Consider the following 21,706-nt stretch of genomic DNA (forward strand, 5'->3'; position numbering starts at 1 on the left):
CTTTAAATAAATAAAACACCAGATCACTGCCACTTTCCGCCTCTTTCATGCTTTGTTAAATCAGCGAGTAGTAATAAAGCGGGCGTTGTTAGGACTTACAAGTTAGTACGGTCGCCAAGCCGCTCAGAGGCCAGATTTAATTGACTCAGCTCGGCCTTACCCACAACCGGTATCAATGTGTTCGGACAGTTCTCCTGATCACCGTACATGCGGTAGTAAAGCGGAAAAATGGTGGAGGGGATAGTAATGACGTCACAAAGATGGCGGCCGGACCTATTCTTTTTGGCGGTGTATCTCGAAAACCACTTAACCGATTTTAATCATCGAGGTGTCAAATAATAGCTTATATTATGGAGATTATTTCCTTTTCTACAAACATTTACGTGAAACCTATAGGAAAAAAAATAATCACAAAAAACAGTTTTTTTATAAAATTATTATTTTTTATTTTGTAAAAATCTCCGTAAATATTAGCATTTCGCAAATTTTGTTTAATATAAAACATATTGATTCATTATCAAGGAATATAATGAGCCTTAAAACATACAGATCGAGTAATAAACAATGAAGCTACACTCATTTATTTGCGCATGGGTAACGATAACTGGCTTTTACCGGTCGAAACTGTGGTGACTGTTACGATACGTATTGAATGGAATTTATAGAGTATCGGTTTTAATTACTGAAATTATAATTAAAATTATAAAAACCAGACACAATAATGTTACCTTACTTCGACGTTTAGTCTCTTTTTTCGTCTTAATCATAGGTAGGTACATATTTCTTTTTACTTAAAAATTTTATACAGGGTGAACTTTTAACCACCAGTCATACTCTGCGCAGCAACTTTATAGGTCATACTTAACAACTTTTACTATGGGACCAATTCCGAAATCGCGAAAAAAATTTTGACTGTACCATATAAAGGTGCGACCAACTTTACCAGACCAACACTTTTCCAAACTGAGCTACAGCTGTCCGATGAAGTTAAGTACTTAGGACTAACTCTCGACAATAAACTCAATTGGAACAACCACATCAACAAACGGATAGACAAGGCGGGAGTTGTCTTCTGGCAGTGCAGAAGGATGATTGGTAAGAGGTGGGGACTCAACCCGAAAATTACCCTCTGGCTCTATAAGACGATAATCCGCCCCTTACTCTGTTACGGTGTTCTGGTTTGGTGGCCAAGAACAAACCTAGGCAACGTACGAGACAAACTACAAAGACTTCAAAGGCTCGCATGCGCGGCCACCACTGGCTGCACGAGGTCTACCCCGACTGCAGCCATGGAGGTCATGCTAAACCTTCCACCGCTGCACCTACACATACAGCAAGAGGCCAGTCTCTCAGTGGTAAGGTTGCGAACCCTCAAGATATGGTCTAACATCACAGTGAGCTCTTCACACAAAATGCCTGGAAAAGGTGTATGACGAATTTCCAGTGCTTAGGTCAGGCACGGACCGGATTCACAAACAAGCTATCTTCGATAAAAGGTACAAAATACAGTTATATGAGGACGACAATCATGAAGGACTCAATCCCCGGGAGCTGAGAATCTTCACTGATGGGTCCAAAACAGACAGCGGATCGGGCTCTGGAACCTTCTCAGAAGACCTGAACATGTCGATCACCACTCCGCTAGGAGCCCATAACTCGGTATTCCAAGCTGAGTGCATGGGCATCATAAACGCGGCGGCTGCCATCACTGCAAGGAAGGTAGTAGGATCCTCCATCCGCATACTCTCCGACAGTAGAGCAGTCTTAATGGCTCTAAATAGCCATATAGTTACATCCAAATTTATACACGAATGCCACGAACGACTAATGGAGGTATGTCATAATAACAAGATCACCCTACAATGGATCAAGGGACACAGTGGATCCCGAGGTAACGATGCTGCGGACGAGCTTGCCAGGCAAGGATCGAATGCGGGGGCGATTGGTCCGGAACCGATTCTTCCGATACCATTTAGCAAGGTACGCTCAATGCTGCTGGCACGTACAGGGAAACTACACACAGAACACTGGCTGAACCAGACTGGATGCAGACAGGCAAAAGAAGCCATGCCTGGCATCAACGGAAAACTCACAAGGGCGCTCCTGCAACTAGGGAAGGTCCGACTGAGTATGGTAACCAGTGTCATAACAGGTCATGGACTATTTAACAAACATCTTTTCACAACAGGTGTCACAGACAGTCCCCTGTGCCGAGGTTGCATGGAGACAGAAGAAACAGCCTCTCACGTGGTGCTGGAATGCAGCGGAGTGACTCCATACAGGGCTAAACATCTCGGATCTCCGAGAGACCTCCCCGAGGTCCTACTCAACATCAAAGGTTTGATAGGATTCCTCGAGGAGCTGGGCTGGCAGGACTAGCCCACCCCCAACATATCACGCAAAATAGGCGCAAGTCGTCGAGTTGCGGAAAAATCGCCCGAATACAATACAATACAATACAATACAAGGTGCGACCAGACCGCAGATTAAAAAACGGTCACGATACGGAATCGCAGTGACGCGTCGTATGCGTACCGTTTTTGACGCATGCTCCCCACACCGCTGTTTAAAAAACGGTGACGGTACGGAATCGCAGTGACGTGCTTCACGCGAATCTTTTTTGTTCGCAAAACAGTTGCGTCTTTTACGTCACCGGTACGGTGTCTGCCATAAGATCTCCGTGTAATATTTTTTGCGATTTTTACGCAGTTCAATTTACGGTGCGTCAGCTTATTTTAAGCAGCGGTGTGGCGAGCATGCGTCATGGACCCGGGTACGTCCTTAAACTACGTCCAAAAGAGAGGTATGGGCATTGTGAATGTCATCTCGCTTTGTGTGGTAGGGCACAGCCAGTGGGTGTCATTCCAGATCCAAATTTTCTTGCGTGATTCGGCATTAGTCCCATAATAAAAGTTGTTCAGTATGACCTGTAAAGTCACTGCGCAGAGTATGGCTGGTGGTTAAAATTTCATCTTATACCTATATTCGACACAAGTAATAAGTACTTACAGACCAACTATGATACACATTTTGCCTGTATAGTGATACATAGTGAATAAATTAATACCTGATTTAAAAAATAAAACAAAAATAACAAATAGCATGTTATTTAATTCAGTAATCACTAATCAGTCTTAAACAATGAACATCATACTTTTAGATTAGACAACAAAATGTATATTTATACTGTGTTTCGACTTGAAAGATTTTACTGCTTTAAAACATAAGACAAACCTACCAACCAAATGTATAAAAAAAAAATTTTTTTGTGATTATTATTTTCCTATAGGTTTCACGTAAATGTTTGTAAAAAGGAAATAATCTCCATAATATAAGCTATTAGTTGACACCTCGATGAATACAATCGGTTAAGTGGTTTTCGAGATACACCGCCAAAAACAATAGGTCCGGACGCCATCTTTGTGACATCATTACTATCCCCTCCCACCATTTTTCCGCTTTACTACCGCATGTACGGTGATCAGGAAAAACGCCCGAACACATTGATACCGGTTGTGGGTAAGGCCGAGCTGAGTCAATTAAATCTGGCCTCGGAGCGGCTTGGTTAAAAGTTCACCCTGTATACAATTTTTAAGTAAAAAGAAATATGTACCTACCTATGATTAAGACGAAAAAAGAGACTAAACGTCGAAGTAAGGTAACATTATTGTGTCTGGTTTTTATAATTTTAATTATAATTTCAGTAATTAAAACCGATACTCTATAAATTCCATTCAATACGTATCGTAACAGTCACCACAGTTTCGACCGGTAAAAGCCAGTTATCGTTACCCATGCGCAAATAAATGAGTGTAGCTTCATTGTTTATTACTCGATCTGTATGTTTTAAGGCTCATTATATTCCTTGATAATGAAGCAATATGTTTTATATTAAACAAAATTTGCGAAATGCTAATATTTACGGAGATTTTTACAAAATAAAAAATAATAATTTTATAAAAAAACTGTTTTTTGTGATTATTTTTTTTCCGATAGGTTTCACGTAAATGTTTGTAGAAAAGGAAATAATCTCCATAATATAAGCTATTATTTGACACCTCGATGATTAAAATCGGTTAAGTGGTTTTCGAGATACACCGCCAAAAAGAATAGGTCCGGCCGCCATCTTTGTGACGTCATTACTATCCCCTCCACCATTTTTCCGCTTTACTACCGCATGTACGGTGATCAGGAGAACTGTCCGAACACATTGATACCGGTTGTGGGTAAGGCCGAGCCGAGTCAATTAAATCGTGTTTCTAGAGGGCTTTTGAGATTTGGCGACCGTACTAAGTGGCCTAATCCAATTATATGGGCGCCGGCGGCCGAGTTGTAAGTTACGATAAAAGGGTGCAAATTAGAGACGTTCGCAGCTGAAGAGTGAAATAATAAGTACCTAAACTTCTATAGTCCTGTGTTAAATGTATAACTAAGTATACATACATTCAATAACTTTCTAAATAATAATATAATAATAATTATGAACGGCTTTATAAGTTAACAAAACGTGTATTTGGATTTTTGTCGATGTGTTACTTGCAGAACTTCTCGCTCACAATTTGTAGTTCAAATCGGCCGCCATTCTTTAACAATTTGGTTGTTACATTACTTTTTTTGAAGTAAAAACTACCTATACATGTCGCGTCAATGATGATCCCTATGGCAGTTCATTTTTATATTAAGTAGCTTTCACGTAAAATGTTTATAGACATTTCTTGAAAGTTTAGAACATTTATGGCCGAGGCGGGAATCGAACTCGCGTCATCAGCTTTCGCCGCAAACGTCCTAGGAAGGACTACTTAAAAAAAAGCGGCCAAGTGCGAGTCGGACTCGCCCAGGTTCCGTACCATTTATGACGTATTTTTTAGTTTTATCATTCTCTTATTTTAGAAGTCACGGGGGGGGGGGGGGGGGGACACATTTTACCACTTTGGAAGCGTCTCTCGCGCAAGAAAAAAGTTATATTAGAAACCTCAATATCATTTTTGAAGACCTATCCATAGATAACCCACACGTATGGGTTTAATGAAAAAAAAATTTTTTAGTTTTTGTTCTAAGTATGGGGAACCCCCAAAATTTATTGTTTTTTTTTTTCTTTTTTTGTTTGAAAATCACTCAAATGCGGTTCACAGAATACATCTACTTATCAAGTTTCAACAGTATAGTTCTTATAGTTTCGGATAAAAAGTGGCTGTGACATACGGACGGACAGACAGACAGATATGAAGAATTCATAAGGGTTCCGTTTTTTGCCAATTGGCTACGGAACCCTAAAAATCAAAAAAATATTTCATAAAATAATTTGTTTTGTTCCCTAATTGGATTAATTTTTTTATTTAGAAATGCAACATTTTAGTTATAAAAATACATATTTGTTTAATTATTTTTTAAATTATGCCCAAGCAAATAAGATTTGAAGGAATTGTCATTTGACGCGAAAGCATCATGAAGTGAAAAGAAATAGAAGACTTGTTTTCTACATCCACAAAAATATCTCATTTTTTGCGTGTATGCTTATTTTATTCATAGAACTGATATTCTGCCGTCTACTACGATTAATCGTTAAGTTACAATCGATTTGTTTATACATTTTAATAATTTAAATCGATTCGCCCGGTTGGCATAAGCTACGAGCACAATTATCAAACTTTAAAAAAAAAGACTTATATAGAAGTTTTAAAACTATTTAAAGTTTGTATCACTTAAAAACCCAATGGAATAATTTAGCGTTGTGAAGCTAATCTGACACTTGTGCACTAATGCGTAACCTTCGAGGACGTGTGTCTGTTTTTTTACAAATCCATAAATTAAAAACCAAGACAACACCTTTTTATAACGTGCCTAAATATATTCGAGGTCATCTCATCTAAAGTAACTGGGCAAAGGTCGCTACCGAAAACTTAAACACTAGATATTCATTAAAATAATTCTTCCAAATAACCAACTATTCTCAAACAATAAACGTAATATCTACTTAAGTTGATTTAAATTCGTTTAAAGAAGTACATATGTATAGTCGGCATCATATATCTATTATCTCATAATTTAATAAAAAGAGATATATAAGTATATCTACATGTAGAACAATTAAACTGTAACATATACTTTTGAACGCGATCTGTGGATATACATATTTGCAAAAGTACTCCAGGATGCTTTATATATATTTGGAAAAGTATTTCAGAATTCTTTGCGCTTTAATATAACCACTTGTATCAAATTGTGAATGTGAGTCAGAAATCTGAGTTAATACGACGACCAGTCTGGCCTAGTGGTAGTAAGTTAGTAACCCTGCCTATGAAGGCCATGTGATGAACACAGACATTTGTTTTAATTACAAAACTTCCGTGAAACACAAATATATTCAATATATTAAAACTCACGTATTTTAAGTCGAAAATGCTCGACATGTTTCACTCCGTACCGAGAAGTGTCGTCGGGAGCTTGCATTGACGGACGGGCGCAGACTGCGGGCCGCAGCCCTCCGCGTCCGAAGACTCGTTAACGAGGGTAGTTTCTCGCCTCCCCTGCCGCTACCGGAGCCCGCGCTTGGATGCTTAGGTATGTTTTAATAGTATGTTATTAATATTGATAAATCAGATAATTTTACCCGAAATTAAATATGCTAAAAATCGTATAAGTTCCTACATACGTTAAGTTAAACGACTCGTGTGTTGAAACGCAAGCGTTTGTACAAAATTGGAGTTTTTCACTCGTGTCATCTATACTAGGGTGTTATTACTATTTCATATCGAACCAGCCAGTATATATATGCGCTCTTCTTTTTTTTACAGTTGTTTAAGACCTCAAGATCACAGTTAAATTGGTTGGTTCATTTGAGCACTCCATTGCCACACCCTAGGTAGCAGTGGAATTACTACACTTGCTTCTGATCGGAAACTCGTTATTATCGAACTCAGGTACAGCGGAATATACTCGATAACATTAGCAGACTCGTATCTGATTAAAGTGTTGTATTGCAAAATAAACCAACAGAGATGGGGATAAGGTAACTATTTTAAAATAAAAACGCGCACTAGAAGTTATTTTAGACGTACCTAGACGTTATTCAGAGTGATATTTTCGAGAATATGCCGATGACGTCATGTGCACGTCTGGAAATAAGATTCAGGATTTAAGAAATGCTTTCAATTTGAAGAAGAAAAATGGTAGAATTACTTACTTTTAGAATTTTAAAATAAAGCTGAATAAAAAACAGCTGCAGTAACTTTTCTGCGTTATGTGTTTATTGTTTCACATTCTATAGTCTGTCTCTTTAGGTAGGTAGTTAAATAAATGTAAATAATGTGTTTTACATTTGCGGGTAGAAACATTTATCAGTTCTTTATTCAGGCAAACACTAAGTATAAGTTTACAGCTACAGCCGAGGCACTTATACTGTTAATACATAATTATGTAGTCAGAAGTTCTGACTACATATGTATTAACAGTAAGTAAAGCATAGTTCATATAGAATTGGTACGCACTAGAAGATTGTTAATTTTTAAAGTTAATAAAATAAGAAAGTTATGAATGGTGAATTTTAAATAGTAATGTATTTAGCTTTCAAATATGTATAAATAAATAAATAAACTCTGTTATGTAAATAATTACGAACTGTTTTCATAATGGACCCCCGTCATTTTCTGAACAACGCTTTTGTCGACATTTTTGGCGTATTGATTTCTTGTAGATCGCAATGAATTGATACCCTGGACAATTTGACTAGTCTTATTTAATTTTTTTTCATGATTGCCCAGTAGTTTTTGATAGATTGAAATTGGGAACAATTCGAAGGATTCATCTCGTGGGGTATGTAATTGGCCTGATTATTAGCATACCATACCAAAACTTTTTTTGGGTAGTGGCAGCTGGCTACATCTGGCCAACATTTCACAGGACCGTTATGGGTTCTTATAAATACCAATACTCATTTCTCTAAGCACTCTTTAATATAAAGGTCCGACTTCATTGTTGACTATGTTATAAAACTTTTCTCTTACAGCCGAAATTATAAATTCCTTGCCATATCATATGTTTTTTTGCGAACTTGTCAAGTTTCACGAACTTATATTATTCGGGTAAATTACCTCTATTATCGGCCATATATAACTTCGAACCGAGTAGTTGATTAAAATCGAGTTTTACATACGTCTTGTCGTCCAAGAACAAGCAACCTTCGAATTTTGTCAATACTGGGTCGTACAATAGTCGAGCTAGTGTTTTAGCTTGTCGGATCTGTTTAACAGTCCGATTTGGCTGTTTTATTGGTCGATAGCTCTTATAGCCACCTCTGAGGTGAATCATCTTTATCTTTCTAGAAGTTTCTTTGAATTTTTGGGATAAATCGTAATTAGACCGTCCTGAATTTTGTTTGAGTGACCTTGGGACTTTTTTCCCAAAATCTTGTTATTTGTCCCAGACCTCCGATTAGTTTGTTTTTTCCTGTCGGCTGATAGAGTCTTCTTGTAACGTTTTATGACCCTACAAATACTAGCTTTTAGCATCTTAAGCGACTTAGGTGTCTTGGTCCGGGATCGATAAGAATTTTCGAAGTATTTGTGCACGATCAATCTCCTGTTCTCAATTTTTATGGCCGAAAACTTTAAAATGCATAAAGCTAGGAAAATAATATTTTCACCATTAATACTTTGAAGGTTGGTGATTGAACTGTAATTGTCAATTTTTTTCCCGCCATGGAATTACTATTTTTTAAACATTGCTAATTATGTGCCAATTCTATATGAACTATGCTTTATATGCTCTGACTCAGAACATAAAATTAGTAAACTTGTATTACACACATTATACATTTTTTGAACTATCTCTAGAATTAAACATACATATATTATAATGTATTACTAAGTTACATAGAGATTTTAAAGAAACTGATGTTAAGTAACATAGGTAGAGTTTAAAAAAATCCTGATACTACGTTGTAGGGACGGCCAGTTGTCTGAGAATATGTCTGCGTTTTGGACTGTTTTGGACTAGTTAACTAACGAAATAGAAAACTGCATGGATCTGGTCCTCCTCGTTCTGGCTTTAACTTATTTCATTTACTTAATCGAATCATATTCGATTTCGTTTTAGGTTCTTTACTAGGGCGAAGTAATAGCAAACGTTACAAAACTAAATTACTATTAATTAATCAATTCATCCCGATTTATTCCTATTAGCAAAACAGCATAATAATTGGAGCTTTGTTATTACGTTGAGAAGTAATATATCATAGTCAAACTTCTGTAAGTTTTGAGACATGGAGTTAAATTAAGTGAATACGAATATTGTGGTTTGTTTACATTTTATTTAATAACTAACGGAATAGACAATAGACTATAAAAGACATTTGAATAAACGCGCAAAATAGGCGCCAGTGGTCGAATTCCGGAAACCTGCCCGTGCTACAATGCAATAAAATACATTTAAATATGCAAATGGCAGGTTTTCAATTTATCTTATAGACCACCATAATATTATATGTATTTGATGCCCCACTTTTGAAAACTTATGACATTTAAAAAAATGGCCAAGTGCGTTAACTTGCGTGCGTGTCGGACGACGCATAAGGAAGGGTTCTGAAGCTGTAGATCAGTATAGAGCTCGTGTTGACGCCAAATTAAATCATAATTTTTCCTTCATAATATTAATGTACCTAAGTACCCCATGTTCGTTCTCGATCGGCAGTCGGGTATTAAGCAAACCAAAAGTCATTACCTAAACTGTATGTATGTATGATGGAAGGGTTTTCGAAGTTTATTTTGAGAGGTTATATCGAAATTTCTTACTAATAGCTCAACATGCTCTCGGGCGGTTTTAGATATAGGTAGGCCTTCTTCGCGTAGCACGACCGAATAATTATGAATATTTATTTTTGTTATCCAGAGATATTGCCAGTTTTTTAACGAACTAGTTATACCACTCGTATCTATATAGGTACTGGATTATGTATTATGTCGATATTTATATGATGTCCTTTATACAGGCGGAACAAACTCGTCAACGAGCCATTTTCTATAAAACAGGTCGCGGGATATCAAGTTCGTTAGTTCCTTGTTGTGTTTCACAGTTTATGGTACCTACCTAATACAATTATTTATTCATTTTTCAAAGATTTTAAGTTATATTTAAGCCGCAATGCACTCGTACTTGTTATTTTTATGCGTAGCTGGATTTTTTATTGAATATGGATTTACCAGATTGACACGTAAGTATAAAGTATAGGTATAAAAAGAGTTTAAAATTTAGTCAGTGGTTTATTTCCTATACCTCTCATAGAAATAGACGTTATTGATCTTATTTATATGTATCAATGATATATTCATTCATAAATATTACTAATACTCTCATAAATATTACGTGTTGTCGTAAAAAAATGATTTCCTAATTTCTCCAGGTAGATCATTTTAGGTGACTACGTGCGTCCAATATATTTCGCCCCAGATACTACATGAGCTGATGTAACGTTATGAACCGTATAATAAGAACCACGATCCCATATCAAGTGGCTGATTAGTTAGGTAAACTTAATATTAAAAGGGAGAAAACTTTCTCGTTTTGTGTAAAGTTACAAAACAAAATATTGTTCATAGGTAATGCACTAAAGGTATCGAGTAAGTTTTGTTTATATTTAGTGGCTAAATTATTGACACGTAGTGCTTGCATTTTTGTGTCAAAACAATTTATTTTGTCAGGGTGTTTTTTATACTTTTACTATCCCCTTAGCAAAAAAAAGAGAAATGGAATAAAATGGAAATCTAGTTCGATTTTGCACTCGACAAAGAATTAATTGCACATTTACAACTGTTTTCTTACATTATTTGCTATATAAGCCATACTTATAGAGAAAAACTTACGTATTATATGGACGCAACAAGGAGGAAAAAGATGTCAAACTGTCAGTGTACACTGTTCAGGCAAAACGCGTAAGGTAAAAGTACAAATGCTCGACGCTGCACTAGTACTCGACATGGGCACTTTATGTCAAAGTGACAAGGATTAAGTTCGAATACAGAAAAATCTTCGTTGTTCAAATTTAACCTATATTTCCATGAAATAAAGTGCCCATGTCGGTGACTAGTGCAGCGTCGAGCACTAGTACTTCTACCTTACTAGGACCATTAAGAATTCTATAAAATAGCGCGTTAATAAGCAAGTAATTATTTCTATTTACAGCGGACTTCATCCACCCATGTCCTGTAGACGATAGGGCATGCTTAATACAATCGACAAAAGATGCAATTCCTTACTTCACGAAGGGAATACCTGAGTTGGGAGTACCATCTATGGATCCTTTCTACATCGAGAGACTGTCGATTCCGCTTTCGGGACTTAAAATTTCTTTCTTTAATGGAAAAGTTACTGGATTCAGGAAGGCCGTCATAGATAATGTTGAGTAAGTATTTTCAAAATATACATGTTAATATATCATCAGGTGATAAGCAAAACTTATTAATTACAAAAAAATAATTAAACAAAAATCAACCTTATTCTAGTAGTAATATGATTCATTATGGCTATGAACTTGTGGTGATATAATTAATGAGTTTTGCTTGTCACCTGACGATATATCTATGTTATGTTATGTGTTATGTTATTATTGTTTGTTTTGTGTGAATTTAGTGATAAATTTCTTTCATTGGATTTGCAACACCTACTAACATTGTGTAAATTTATCGATTCCTGCTACATAAACGTTGCCTGCCCTTTTAAGCGATATGACCGCCTGTTTCTTACCTCTACTTGTGTGCTCCCTTGTTATTTGTATTGTATTGGTACCGTAAAATTACGCGTTTTTAGTGAAAACGCCCTTTCTCTAGTGAAAACTAGTTTTTACTTGAATTTCTAGTTTTCGCAAAGGGCCTTGGTGAAACTAGTAATGACTAATTGTTCAAAAATGTATTTCAGTGAAAACTAGTTTTTACTAGACGATGCCCGTAGGTAACACAAAAAACGTTTTTTATTTAAGTTAACATTATAAAATACTTTAAGTCGGTTCTGGCGCTTGCCGGCCGCTACTGCGACACGCTCGCTTCACTGAGGCGACACGGAAAACTAGTTTAACTAGGGAAAACGCGTTTTCATTGAAACCTGTACCCCTAGTGTAAATTTTATCGACATCATAACGTGACGAACGCGTTTGCGTTAAGTCTCATTTTGTATAGGATTTTGAGTTTCCAAAACGTCCCGCTTGGCGCGCTCTTTCTAAATCCAATACAAAATGAGACTAAACGCAAACGCGTACGTCACGTTTCAAAATCGAATTTATTTACACTAGGGGTACAGGTTTTTACGGTAACATATTCGCACTTCATAATAGACAGACTTAACGTTTTGGCTTAATAATTCCATCAAATCATAAATTTGTAATGAGAGTCAAGTTCAATATTAAGAATATGCGTCGTTGTCTCGTTGTTGACTTCACGGGCAAAATAATTGAGATCTATCTGGGTGCCTAGTTCTAGTTGACTTAGGATTTAATTAAAGCTCAAGATTTGACTTGGTTAGTTAAGGTTTGAATAAATGTGCCAAATTTCATGTGTGTAGGCTAAATAGGTTTCAAGTTGTGAAGGGGAAAAATGGTTCGTGTAATAAATATCACACAAAGTTGCTGCGTCGCCAGTTCCTCTGAACTTGGCTAGACACGCTACCGCGTGTCTAGGTAAATAGCGTCTGCTATTATTACTTAATATAATTAATATTGAGTTTTAAATGCCCTTCAAACCATTATAAAAATAAACAGTGAAAATCAAATTAAACAGTCGTAATGAGCTCGTGATTTTAGTTACATTGTTTAAATAGGAACCATCATTTTTTATGTACTTACACTATTTCATTTTTATATCGGTTCATGTTATAAAATATGTTTTTTTTCTGTTTCACATACTTTTCTGCATAACAAAAAACATACAAGTTGTCCACCACAATTTTGTTAAGCTACCGATTACTTCACAATAGATAAGACATCCTGATAAACACGTTCGGCTTAGGAGGAAATAGCAACTGAGCTCCTTCTCAGATTTGAGAATTTTAGGTAAATATCTCCGTCGCGCTGACGGGAGCGGCTTATAAAATTAGTGCGATAAGGATAACTGCAGCTTGGGCGAAAAATACTGCGTAATAATCTCAGATATCGAGGTTTCGTTCTCGACATTTTCCTCCTCCAAAACTTTATTAATCGTGACGAAATTTTGGGAGCGGAATGAAAAATAAATTATTATGTGTCTGACTGTTTTGATTTTTGCATTTTTTGTTGCCGATTTTGTATGCTGGGCGTCTGTTTACGGCGCATTTATTTAGATGTTTTAACGCGTTTAAAAGCAACCAAGTTCTTATGAAAACAAGAATTTAAAAAAAGTAAAACGTACTGACACAGGTATTGGAAATGTTGAACTCATATAAAAATATTCATCTAAAGCCAAAATATCGAGAGGAAAATGCCGAGAACGTTTGTATGGATACATGACCACTAATGTTTCCTCGTAAGGTACATATTTATGTATTACTCAACAAATAATTAGTCATCGAATACGTCGTCGTTCAGAACAAGATGTTTTTTGCTTTTCCTAATGAAATCTTTTTTAGACCTTCATTGACGTCAACCAATAAAATTAATTAGTTGTTATAATCATTTCGATCAAGTTGAAGGCTAAATCGTTTAGATCAATCGGAGAAATAATGATGTTTTTCCTTTAAAAAGTAACTTCGTTTCATTTCAAATTTAAGGAATGTGTCAGTGTAATTAGCATAGCTGAGTTGTTAAAAATGTTTATTTATGTTAATAATAAACGTTGGTTGAAATATCGATCCCTTTTGACGTCAATTGGCATTGTGTTATGCGTTTATATTTCTAATTATATATTATTTATAAATAGTAAAAGTTGAACATCTTAATTTTGCGCAAGAGCAAGGTGCTCTGTATCTAGCTGGCTAGCTAGTTTAGATGCTATTAAAATCATTTTGACATTTTCCGTAACACATATCATTCGGAATTTTTTTAATGATCTTAATGGTGAAGTTTGTTGGGCGGAATGTCTACAAACTTATACTTAAAATTATTGTTTGACGACCGGTTTGGCCTAGTGACCCTGCCTACGAAGCTGAAGGTCCCGGGTTCAAATCCTGGTAAGGGCATTTATTCGTGTGATGAGCATGGATATTTGTTCCTGAGTCATGGGTGTTTTCTATGTATTTAAGTATTTATAAATATTTATATATTATATATATCGTTGTCTAAGTACCCTCAACTCAAGCCTTATTGAGCTTACTGTGGAACTTAGTCAATTTGTGTAATAATGTTCTATAATATTTATTTATTTATTGTATAAATTTATTTGTGGCGCCAGCGCCACTGACCTACAACAGGCAACACATGATGCAAACATCTCCTTGTGGTGTATAATTGCACCCTTTATATTTGTTATTTGACATTCGACGTTTGGCGTTGGCATATACATGTAACGGATATTTTCATCTAACGGCAAAACTTTACAACAGATAAATTAGACCAAAATAATAGTAGCATTTCATGAATAATTGTACATCGCCACCTTGAGTTATCAAAATAAAATTATGTATTAAGAAATACTTATCCGTTGTATCAGCAAATCATTCATGAACATCTTTGATTAAATCAGCTAACAATCCGCCAACTAACGTTGGGTTTCATTCAATTTGGTGCTAACTATTTCCTTTCTTCCAAAAATAACAAGTTAAACGTAAAAAATAATTTAAAATAAAAATAATGTTTTTACAAAAATGTGATTCTTGTGACAAGGTTGTGACAAGTCAACTATTGTTGCCACTATGTATCGCCCTTAGTTCCATTTTACATATTTAATTTCTACATTTTCATGAACTATTATATATTAAAACATAGTAATTAAGTAAATCACAATAATGTATGTCTTATATTGCAGATCTAATTTTGCAAAACGCAAATTCGTCCTAGAGTTCCACAGCAATGTTACCCTCAAGGGAGGTTACGACGCCACGGGGAGAATACTCACCTTCCCCATCAATGGAGAAGGAGACGCCAAAATAAAAATTAGTAAGTCATTAGTTAGATAGTTTATTTGGAAAATAGCATAAGATGTCTCTGTATATTCTTAGTGTGGCATTATAAATTAACATCTAATCAAGAGCATGAGTATGTAAGTAAATATTCTTTATTGCTCCAATAACAACACATTTTACACTTTCTTTTTAGGGTTTCGTAGCCAAATGGCAAAAATGGAACCCTTATAGATTCGTCATGTCCGTCTGTTTGTCCGTTTATGTCACAGCCACTTTTTTCCGAAACTATAAAAGCTATACTGTTCAAACTTGGTAAGTAGAGTATTCTATGAACCGCATTAAGATTATCACACAAAAATAGAAAAAAAAACAATACATTTTGGGGGTTCTCCATACTTAGAACTGAAACTCAAGAAATCTTTTTTCATCAAACCCATACGTGTGGGGTATTTATGGATAGGTCTTCAAAAATGATATTGAGATTTCTAATATAATTTTTTCTAAACTGAATAGTTTGCGCGAGAAACACTTCCAAAGTGGTAAAATGTGTCCCCCCCCCCTGTAACTTCTAAAATAAGAGAATGATAAAACTAAAAAAAATATAATTATGATCTACATTACCATACCCACCGAAAATAGGTTTGAACGAGATCTATTAAGTAGTTTTTTAATACGTCATAAATGGTACGGAACCCTTCATGGGCGAGTCCGACTCGCACTTGGCCACTTTTATTTGTTTTATGTTGTAGGTCTGCAGTAACTGACTAGTTTATATTTTGTGATTATTTTTATTATTTTTGTTAAGTAGGTTTATGTTATTTTAAAGCTTGTTTTTATCAGTCGGAATAATATTACGTCCTGTAATGTACCAGTTTTAACTTTTTTAGCTTGCTACTGTAAAAATAAAATTTTAGGTGAGCTCAAAGTATTAGATGTTCTTGAAAAAGAGATCGGGTCATCAAGTTTAGTCTGAGAATTGGTGAACACAGTTTACTAATAATTTTTAGGGTTCCGTAGCCAAATGGCAAAAAACGGAACCCTTATAGATTCGTCATGTCCGTCTGTCTGTCCGATTATGTAACAGCCACTTTTTTCCGAAACTATAAGAGCTATACTGTTCAAACTTGGTAAGTAGATGTAATCTATGAACCGCATTAAGATTTTTACACAAAAATAGAAAAAAAAAACAATAAATTTTGGGGGTTCCCCATACTTAGAACTGAAACTCAAAAAAATCTTTTTTCATCAAACCCATACGTGTGGGGTATCTATGGATAGGTCTTTAAAAATGATATTGAGGTTTCTAATATCATTTTTTTCTAAAGTGAATAGTATGCGCGAGAGACACTTCCAAAGTGGTAAAATGTGTGTGTGTGTGTGTGTGTGTGTGTCCCCGTAACTTCTAAAATAACAGAATGAAAAATCAAAAAGAAATACATGATATACATTGCCATGCAAACTTCCACCGAAAATTGGTTTGAACGAGATCTAATAAGTAGTTTTTTTTAATACGTCATAAAATTAAAAAAAAAATTTCATCCAACCCATACGTGTGGGGTATCTATGGATAGGTCTTCAAAAATGATATTTAGGTTTCTAATACCATTTTTTTCTAAACTGAATAGTTTGCGTGAGAGACACTTCCAAAGTGAAAATAAATTGTGCCCCCCCCCCTGTAACTTCTAAAATAACAGAATGAAAAATCTAAAAAAAATATATGATATACATTACCATGCAAACTTCCACCGAAAATTGGTTTGAACGAGATCTAGTAAGTAGTTTTTTTTTAATACGTCATAAAATTAAAAAAAAAAAATGTTCATCCATCTCATACGTGTGGGTTATGTATGGATAGGTCTTCAAAAATGATATATAGGTTCCTAACATCACGCATTGCAAATACCACATATATGCAGACGACATACAAGTATATATATCATGTAAGCCAGCCGATATTGACAGTGCAATAGATAAATTAAATCAAGATCTCACCACAATAGCATCATGGGCCACAGAAAACTGCCTGCTGCTTAATCCAAACAAAACTAAATACCTTGTGTTTGGCAGCAGGCAACAACTGTCTGGTGTCAGTATTACAGCGGATGTTGAGTTGATGAACACACCGGTCGAGAGGGTGTATGAAGCGCGTAATTTGGGTCTCATAATGGATTGCGGACTACGTTATGAGAAGCATATTGCTGCGGCTATTAGAAGTTGTTTTTATAAGCTTAAGGTTTTATATACAATTCGGCCATATTTAAGCGAAAACCTGCGATGTCAACTAGTTGAGTCACTTGTCCTATCAAAGCTGAATTATGTGGATGTAGTGTTTGGGCCTCGGCTTCTTGCAAAAACAAAAAGGCTCATTCAACGTGTTCAAAATGCCTGTGCTCGTTTTTGTTTTAATATTCCGTTGAGAGCTCATGTGACTCCATTTCTGAATAGCCATAATATCCTTAAAATGCAACACCGTCGTAAACTTCACTTGGCTTGTCTGCTCTTTGGTGTAATGAAGTATAAAACCCCCCCATATCTCTTCAATAAGCTATGTTGTATTAAGCTTCGCGAACGCCGTAACTGTGGGATTCAACTGTTAACGCCGCGCCATGCCTCAGCTGCTTTTCGGGGAAGTTTTCGCTACGCCGCGTCGAAGGTCTGGAATAACATCCCTCCCCCCTTGAGAAACCTGCAAAGTATTCATAGTTTTAAGTCAAAGTTGAAACAGTATTTACTTAATCACCAACTTAACCAGGAAGCCTACAGACTTGATACTAGCTGCCTGTAGTTTGTACGCTTTTACTTACGCTTACCACAAGTTTTTTGTTCCTTCTGCAGAGCAATAGTTCACCACTCCTGTTATGCCATACATGTTTGAGTATTATTATGTTAGTATTCGTCTTCCTCTGATGCTGTTTTCATAATATAAAAATCTTGTAAATTGATAAAATGGACGCTCGATGTTGGTCTGGTCTGTCATTGCCTTTTAGTTCGTGTAGCTACCGTTGGCGCTTGTTGCGTATGCAGCTGTAATGTTCAGCCAAGGTATGGTTGGACCGGACCGATACAGTGTTATGTTTACGATGCTTGATATAAAAATAATCTTTACTTAATTTAGTCGTTATCTTTTATCTATTTTTCAATTTGTTCACTCTATATTATTTTGTCTTTTTCCTTCTTGTCTGTTACCTTTCGTGATTTTTCTCACTTGATGGTCTCATCGGAAGATCAGCGCTGGAAGCCACCAGCAACATGCTGAGATGAGGCCATTTCGTGGCACTTTATACTTCCTTTGTTTTTGTTATATCATGTAATTTAATGTGTCTTGTTTGTGTCTACGAATAAAAAATATTCTATTCTATTCTATTCTAATATCATTTTTTTCTAAACTGAATAGTTTGCGCGAGAGACACTTCCTAAGTGAAAAAATGTGTCCCCCCCCCCCCTGTAACTTCTAAAATAACAGAATGAAAAATCTAAAAAAAATATATGATATACATTACCATGCAAACTTCCAAGGAAAATTGGTTTGAACGAGATCTAGTAAGTAGTTTTTTTTAATACGTCATAAATGGTACGGAACCCTTCATGGGCGAGTCCGACTCGCACTTGGCCGCTTTTTTTTCAGCAATTGACGATAGTGGGCGACTGGGTCGTCCCCTTTTTTCTTAAGGGACCCAGTGATAACTAGTTCGCCGGACGATATCGGCCTGTCAGTTATTCGCGATTGTCAGCTTTTGCGAATAACTGACAGGCCGATATCGTCCGGAGAATTGGTAAGCAGTAGGTCCCTTAAAGGAGGTCTAAACGATATCAAGTTATCTCATATTTAATGATTTTATTTTCACAGCTAACCTCAAAATGAAGGTCATGATGAATTTGGATATGATGTCAGATGACAAGGGTGTCAAGCATTTGTTTGTCAAGAATTACAAATATAACTTCGGCTATGGCGATAAAGTGCAGTACAACTTGACTAATCTCGTTAAAGGCAGCCCTGAATTGAGTAAGTAAACAATGATCAATACTATTTAATGATAATTAATAGAAAAAATATTGATTTTATTCTATTTATTATATTATACTATGTCAACATGTATAAATGAGCTCTGAGAACGACACCTGCGCTAACCTAAGCTGAATCCAGGATAACTCAAAAGCCGAGAGTCGTGCCGCGTTATTAAAATTATCACTTTGGTTAGGAACTTTAAAAAAGTGTGAACACCAAAGGCGACGCCACTCGACTTTCTTATTCCTTTTTTTTACACCTATTTTCCTAGTAGTCCCTTTCCAAGGAAAAAGGCAGTTGGCGAGAGCAGTAAATATAAAATATGTTTTTATTTCCAGGCCGAACTCTGCTGCAGTTCCTGAACGAAAATTGGAAACTCGTGTCTGAGGAGTTCGGGAAACCAGTAGTGGATTACGCCACAGAACTGGCTCTGAGGACCATCGAGAAGTTTTTCCTCGCTGTGCCTTATGAAGAGTTGATTGAAGGACCTGTACCCTCTTTTAAATAAATGCTTAATCAATGATGACCTGAAATAAATGTTATGAATTTATGGTACGAATATAGATGTATACCTAAGTGTTAATGTCCGTTTTTCCTTTCCGTTATTCCCATCATAATGTTAACGGTATTTTTTTAAATTCTTAACACATTCACCGCTAAGCTACGGTCGTAGACGATACCATGTATTTTCCGGTATGTAGCGGAAATGCTTCATAGAGGCAAAACGACAACGTGTTGTGAATTCGTGATTAGCGCTGAATGGGTTAATGTTTACCGTTCAGATTCAGTCTACACTGCAGTAATGCGGCGTGACATTGAACCAATAAGAATAAGCGATATACCGTCGGAAAGGCTTTTTTATATACTACATTTTTATATGTAAAAAAAAAAATTATCTCTAAAAGAAATGTAAGAAAACTAATTAAGATTAAGAGCAGTACTTGTAAAGTTCCACCATCTGAAGTTCGTTTTAAATAGGGCCACTATGTATGCAGTGTACTATGCTCTAGTAGATTCACTATTGTCGTATGGGCTGTCAAGCTACGGTCGTACATTTAAAACGTATCTAGACAAGATAAAGGCATTGCAGATTAGATTCATGAAATTAATGGTTGACAAAAAAACTAAATTTAAATGTAAAAGTACTACCTATGAACAACTCTTCTTAGAATGTAAAATTTTAACAGTTCATGAAAAAGTCACGTTATTCTTAGCTATGGAACAAATGTATAATGATGAGTTTAAAATACCTATTGTCAATCAAAGATTAATAAGAAACAGAGATAATAATAAATTGCTAGTACCTAGTTTTACTAATTATTTTGACCAGAGATGTAGAAAATATTTAGTCCCTATGATCTATAACGAGTTACCATCGGATTTGAAGACCAAAAGCATAACAAAACGAACGTTTAAAAATAAACTTAGCAATAATCTATTAAATAAAATAAAAGGTAAAATACAACCGCTATAAATTGTATACATGCACTGCATTTTTATACTGTATTATCAGATTGTAGCGTTAACCCCTTACATCATGTCGTAAACAAAAGTATTATATCTGTTTAAAAATAAACTTTAATAGCTATCAATAGAATTGAATATTATAACTGCCATATAGGGCTGCGCATGCGGTAAGGGGTTAAATAGATAAAAATATAAGTAACATATAGACTACCTAGCTTGCATATTATAGGAGCTTCGTCTGCCAACAAACCACTCTGTGGTTTGGCAAAAGTATATTGTAAATATTTATTAGGCATGAAACGTGAATAAACGTTTATTTTTTTTTTTTTTTTTTTTTTATTTAATAAAAAAGTATAATATTGTGACGCAAAATCATCGACAACAACAGAACTTTCATGATCTGCAACACAGGAACTTAGTATCGAAAACAACTATATAGTCACGTTTCAACTCGCACTACTTTTGCGGCGATAACTTTTTCAGGCAAAGATTTGGGATTACCTGCCACAGTAAAAGTTTTACAACTTAGAACAACCTATTTGGTGACATACCGTTTGCCCTTATTGGTCAAATAGGCCAATTTGTCCACCCTCCTTTCTTCGGTTAGATAATTTTCGTTAACTAGTTATGTACAAATATATTACCTTGTTAAATTGTTCGTCTATTTAGGGCCTACAAGACTTGATTGAGGTTACTGAAGGAATATAAAATTTGTGTGTAAGATTGTGCCATATTAGTTTAATTATTCATCAAAATATAAAAAAAGTGATTCGCCAAGTTTCACGTTAAAATGAGCTTAAAACCAGTGCTCGTTTGCCGTGAATATTGAAATGATGTCGTCGTTTATTTCTATCGTAGTTGCCCGTACATTTATTAGCAATAACGAGATGCATGATAACTAATTGACATCATTTAGATTATGTTCGAATAGGCCTGAAAGCCTCACTCGATAAATCAATCGGTTATTCGTTTCTTCTTTTAATTTTATTTTTCTAAATTTTCTAGCAACCATCAATATCTTAACGGTTAATTAATTCGAAATAATATAGTCCACAGATCATCAATTAGGTCAAACTTGACGCATTCATTTAACTCATCTTCTTTTTAAATCAATATCCTTATGACAAATGTGCTTTGATCTATGTGCCCCTTATATGGACATATCCCGCCACCTGCAGGGTGAGCCGCCCGATGTGCGCCGCTTGCTGTGGCAGACCC

The 21,706-nt window shown here is 35.6% G+C and overlaps 1 protein-coding gene and 1 long non-coding RNA gene across 2 annotated transcripts in view; both read left to right on the forward strand.

The window, feature by feature from the left end:
* LOC133522882 (uncharacterized) overlaps window positions 1–21,706 on the forward strand; it is a 212,076-nt gene that overhangs the window by 92,101 nt on the left and 98,269 nt on the right. The window lies entirely within an intron of this gene.
* LOC133522871 (circadian clock-controlled protein daywake-like) lies at window positions 10,034–19,604 on the forward strand. Its single transcript, XM_061858334.1, has 5 exons — window positions 10,034–10,207; window positions 11,176–11,395; window positions 14,919–15,049; window positions 18,863–19,018; window positions 19,360–19,604. The coding sequence occupies exons 1-5, from the start codon at window positions 10,138–10,140 to the stop codon at window positions 19,527–19,529; spliced, it is 747 nt and encodes a 248-aa protein (XP_061714318.1). The 5' UTR covers window positions 10,034–10,137; the 3' UTR covers window positions 19,530–19,604.

This window comes from Cydia pomonella, chromosome 11 (assembly GCF_033807575.1).
Source record: "Cydia pomonella isolate Wapato2018A chromosome 11, ilCydPomo1, whole genome shotgun sequence".
Classification (NCBI taxonomy): Eukaryota; Metazoa; Arthropoda; class Insecta; order Lepidoptera; family Tortricidae; genus Cydia; species Cydia pomonella.

What these genes read in the sequence shown, in the direction of transcription:
- LOC133522871 (XM_061858334.1), top strand. Translation starts at nt 10,138, where the DNA reads ATGCACTCGTACTTGTTATTTTTATGCGTAGCTGGATTTTTTATTGAA. An exon ending in AGACGCCAAAATAAAAATTA is followed by an intron (nt 15,050 to 18,862) that starts GTAAGTCATTAG and finishes TTATTTTCACAG; the next exon opens with CTAACCTCAAAATGAAGGTC. An exon ending in TAAAGGCAGCCCTGAATTGA is followed by an intron (nt 19,019 to 19,359) that starts GTAAGTAAACAA and finishes TTTTATTTCCAG; the next exon opens with GCCGAACTCTGCTGCAGTTC.